Here is a 5,000-nt window from a genome sequence, read left to right as displayed (position 1 = left end):
CTCCCTCTTTCTGTATTTTCCCTCTGGCTCTACCAACATTTCTTTTTCTTTTTCTTTTCTCGCTTTCTTATCCTATTTTAACAGCAACTCAGCTTTGAGAAAAAATAAATGTCTAATACTGAAGCGAATGTCCTCCCAGGTAGAAACAATCGGCGATGCATATTGCGTAGCTGGCAACCTCCACCGGCGTAGTTCGTGGCACGCTCACCAGGTGGCTTGGATGGCGCTCAAAATGATGTCCTCGTGCACGTCTCACACGACCCACGACGGTCGTCGAATACAGGTAAGGAGCAGTGTGGGACGACCTGATTGCTGGGGAATGTCGTTGTTTGTTTTTGTTTTTTTTATTATTATTATTTTTCTTTATCGGCATACTGTCAGATATTGAGAGCAGCGGTGTCGTTTTCTTTTGTTTGGGGGGGGGGGGGGAGGGAGGGAAGGAGGTGAGGGTGAAAGAGAGGGGATGATTATGGAAGGGAGGGAGGATTGCAATAAGAAAGAGAGGGAGGGAAACAGAGGAGAGAGAGAGAGAGAGAGAGAGAGAGAGAGAGAGAGAGAGAGAGAGAAAGGCCATCGGGAGCTTTCTCGAATTGATTTTCGAAGAGAAGATAATATGATAGCTTTATACTCTCTCTCTCTCTTTCTCTCTCTCTCTCTTTCACACTCTCTCTCTCTCTCACTCTCTCTTCCTCTCTCTCTCTCTCTCTCTCTCTCTCTCTCTCTCTCTCTCTCTCTCTCTCTCTCTATATATATATATATATATATATATATATATATATATATATATGTATATATATCCTTATTTGAGGCTATGATGGCTAGAAACAAATGTAATACAACCAAAGAGACGAAATTCCTCCTTAACAAATATCAAAAAAGATAGAAACACAACTGCTGACGTCATAGGTCACAGATGATTTAAAGCTGTCAATATATGGTATAGGCTTTTCTGTCTCCTTAAAAGTGGTTATAAGGCCGAACACAAATTTGTTTTAGTTTATGGTGTAGATAACATTATATATTTTTGCTTTTGCTCTTCCTCGTATGTTCATGTTTTTATTGTCTTTTATTTACTGTTGTTTTTCTATCTTTTTTAGATTTTTTTCTTTCTTTTTGCTTCGTTAAACTCGCCTTCCCCTCATTTTCTCCTTTTCTTCGTCCTGTTATTCCACTTGACCTTTTATTTATTATTTATCTTAGATTCTGCTTCATCATCATTATCGTTCTTCATTCCATCATCTTCTTTTAGCTCCTCTTCCACCCCTTCTTCCTCTCCTTCCTCTTCTTCCTTTATCCCCCCGTACGCCTCTTCCTGTCTACTCCTCTTCCAGTTCTCCCCCTGTCCCTCTTTCGACTTTTCTCCCTTGCTCCTCAGTCGCAATAATGATAATGATAATAAGAGTGATGATTAATAGTCACCACAATGATGATGATAATGATGATTACCATTACAATGATAATGATATTGAACTGAGTTTGATAATATATAATTGCGATAGCAAGTCACGTGTTTAAAACAGCAACCTATTATTATGAATACTACCCTGAGTTGGGGAGGACATTTCGCTCTTAACTTTCCATTTAGACTCTCCTGAAATCCTGATCTGTGTGCCAATTAATTGTTTTTTTAAGTATCTAAGATCCTTAATAATCCCATTTGTTGCTTGATTATTGAAATCCTGAATTAATTGATTTGTTATTGAGTCCTGTTCAATTATTTAATCACGAAGAATTTAATTGCTTTTTATCATTAATAATTTTGTTGTTGTTGTTATTTAACTATTTCCAAATATCTCCACCTGGGATCCTTGCTTAACCCTTTTATATCAATACCCTAATGATCCTTCCATGAAATGTGATTCTTTGATAATTGAATTTTCGTGTACATCCTTTTTTTAAGGCTATATTTTTTTCTTGGCTGACTTTTTTTTCATCTTTTCATTTTCTTTATTTGCTGTTTTCATTTACACTTTCTTCTGTTACTTCATTTATATCTTTTCCCCCCTTGTTTTTCCTTTTTCGTTTTTTTTTTTTCTTTGGTTTCCTGCATTTTCAACAATTTTAATGTTTGGGGAATACAGGAGACTTTCAATTGCTTTGTGTGCTTGTTTGTTACGGCCTTATTCTTCCTCTATCATATCTAATCTCTCCTTCGTTCTCACTAGTCGTCTATATATAATCTATCTATCTGTCTCTTTCTCATTAGTCGTCCATCTATAATATATTTGTCAGTCAGTCTGCCTTATATACCTGCTCTATTTACTTTCCAGATTGCTAATTTTGTTACAGGAATTCTTTCTTATTTTTTTCATTTTCGCTTTCGCCTACTTCAAAAAAAGTTGTCCTTAATCTTACTTTTTAGTTCCTCCTCCTTCGTCATATTTCAAACCTTATTTCGAACCTCTCTCTTATTTTTCCCGCTTTTATTCTTGACCTCAATTTCTGCCTCACTGTTTTTCAGATTTTTTTTTTTTTTTCGTAATTAATCGTTCCACGCGCGGCCATGTATAGTCATCAACTTATTATGTAAATCTTGCTCATAAGTATTCTGAAAAATACCCCAGACTTTCCAGCAGTATTCTACTTACGTCTTATGCAGTTATTACCAAAATTCGCCGATGTAAAGGGGGCGTGTCTCTGTCTTTTATATGTTTTTTTTTTCACTTATTTATTTATTTATATTTATATTATTATTATTTCTTTTCTTTTTTTAGGCTTAATGTTTATTGCTTTCACACTTTTCCTCTTTCTTTTCTGTTTCTTATTACCATCATCATCATTATTATTATACTGTTATCCTTATTGTTATTGTTAGGATTAGTATTTTCGGTATTATTAGTGTTATAATTAATGTTATTATTATTATTAGTGTTATTATTATTACTATTTCTATTGTTATTATTATTATCATTATTATCATTATTATCATTATTATCATTATTATTATTATTATTATTATTATTACTATTATTATTATCATTACCATTATTGTTACAATTATTGCTATTGTTATAATTTTTGTTGTCGTAGTTCTTGTTATTGTTACTATCGTTATAATTAGTTTTATCGTTAGCCTTATTATGATCATCATTATTATCATAATTTTTATTAAAATTCTTATTACTATTATCATTATCATTATTATGATTATCATTGTCATTTTTTTTATGTTTTATTATTACTATTATTATTATCGTCATTATTATTGTCATAATTATTAGTATCAGTATTAATAATTACCGCCGGTGAAAATTAATAAAAAATGGGGAAAATGCTGTGCTTGTTTTTTTATATTTTTCTGAAATGACTCTCCTAGTGCTTAGCCACAAAGGAGTCAATTAGTAGATCTTGAGACCCTACCTGATTTCACCTATCCTCGAATTGGCGGGAAAAAACGTATTTTTTTCCTAGTGCTATAAATATCGAGGGTGTTATTTTTATTATAAACATTATAATTACTATAATGTTATAAACATTAGTAACAGTAAAATAAGATAACGTAAAATATTTTCGTAAATCAATAAAAAGGGTGAACGGGCGAGACAGGCATTATTCATAACTGGCTCACTGGAAGTGTAGCCATCTATATGTTAAAACAATTAAACAAGTAAACTCACAGTGGACATGGCATGTACGTACATGCCATGCCGTCGGCAATGGGTTAACATTAGTATTAGTAATAGTAGTAGCATAGTAGCATTAGTAATAATATTACTAGTATTGATATTAATATTAGCAGTAGAATTCTCAATATCAATATTGCCCTTATTAGCATTATTATTACTATTATTGTATTTACTATTATTGTCACCATTGTCATTGTTTTTATTATCATTGTTGCTATTATTTTTTTATCGTTTTTATCATTATGTTATTATTATTGTTTCTGTTGTTATTATCATTATCATTATTATCCTTACTTTTGTTATTATTGTTATCATTTTTGTTTTTGTTATACTAAATGTTATTATTACTATTGTTAGCATTATTGCAGTTATATTCATTATTCATGTTATAACTGTTGTAGAGTATCATTATCATCATCATCATCTTAATCTTCCTCAACACCATTAACAACCTTATCATGATTTTGTATCCTTTTCTCATGAATTTTGTTCATGAGAACACGGAATTACAATTCATGAAATGTATACATGCATTTTCCACCCATGACTTGCCTCGCTACACTCGAAAAATTAACGATGCATATATGCCAAGGTTAATGAAATGTGGAGGTGTAGTCCGTAGAGTTTTGTGCTGTAAAAATTAACCCGTGCATCGTCAATTAGTGAACCCCATGAGAAGGGTTGTGTGTATATATACAGACAGATGATTTGCCTATGAATGTGAGATTAAACAGAAATGTAATTTTTTTATTGTTGAGGATGTTCTTAACAATACTGTTTTACTTATTTTTATTATTATTACTATTATTATCATTATCATCATCATCATCCCCATCATCATCATCATCATCATCTTAACATCTTTATTTCATTATCACTATCATTATCATTATTATTGTTACCAGTATCAATATTATTGCTATTACTATTAGTAGTTTTAATTTTATTTTTTTTATTTTTTAATTATTGGTGACGTTGTTATTTTTATTGTTTATTATTATTGTTATTACTACTATTATGATTATCATCATCAGCAACGTTATTAGTATCAGTACTAGTATTAGTCTTATCATTATTATTATAGTGAATCACATTTTGCCCATCGCTCTCACTGCTCTTCTTCTAAAACAGAAAAGAAAAAGAGAAAGAGAAAGAGAAAGAGAGAGAGAGAGAGAGAGAGAGAGAGAGAGAGAGAGAGAGAGAGAGAGAGAGAGAGAGAGAGAGAGAGAGAGAGAGAGAGAGGGAGAGAGAGAGAGAGAGAGAGAGAGAGAGAGAGAGAGAGAGACAGAGAGAGAGAGAGAGAGAGAGAGAGAGAGAGAGAGAGAGAGAGAGAGAGAGAGAGAAATATAATATCCAGAAATCCATATTTTTGTC

General features: G+C 32.1%; 1 protein-coding gene across 1 annotated transcript in view; it reads left to right on the top strand.

The window, feature by feature from the left end:
• LOC125042427 (head-specific guanylate cyclase-like) overlaps nucleotides 1-5,000 on the top strand; it is an 87,453-nt gene that overhangs the window by 77,783 nt on the left and 4,670 nt on the right. Inside the window, exon 10 of the mRNA XM_047638059.1 lies at nucleotides 140-283. Within this exon, the coding sequence (XP_047494015.1) occupies nucleotides 140-283 (144 nt within the window). The remainder of the gene's footprint in view (nucleotides 1-139; nucleotides 284-5,000) is intronic.

Source organism: Penaeus chinensis, chromosome 32 (genome assembly GCF_019202785.1).
Source record: "Penaeus chinensis breed Huanghai No. 1 chromosome 32, ASM1920278v2, whole genome shotgun sequence".
Lineage (NCBI taxonomy): Eukaryota > Metazoa > Arthropoda > Malacostraca > Decapoda > Penaeidae > Penaeus > Penaeus chinensis.
This window is presented reverse-complemented; position numbering and strand designations above follow the sequence as displayed.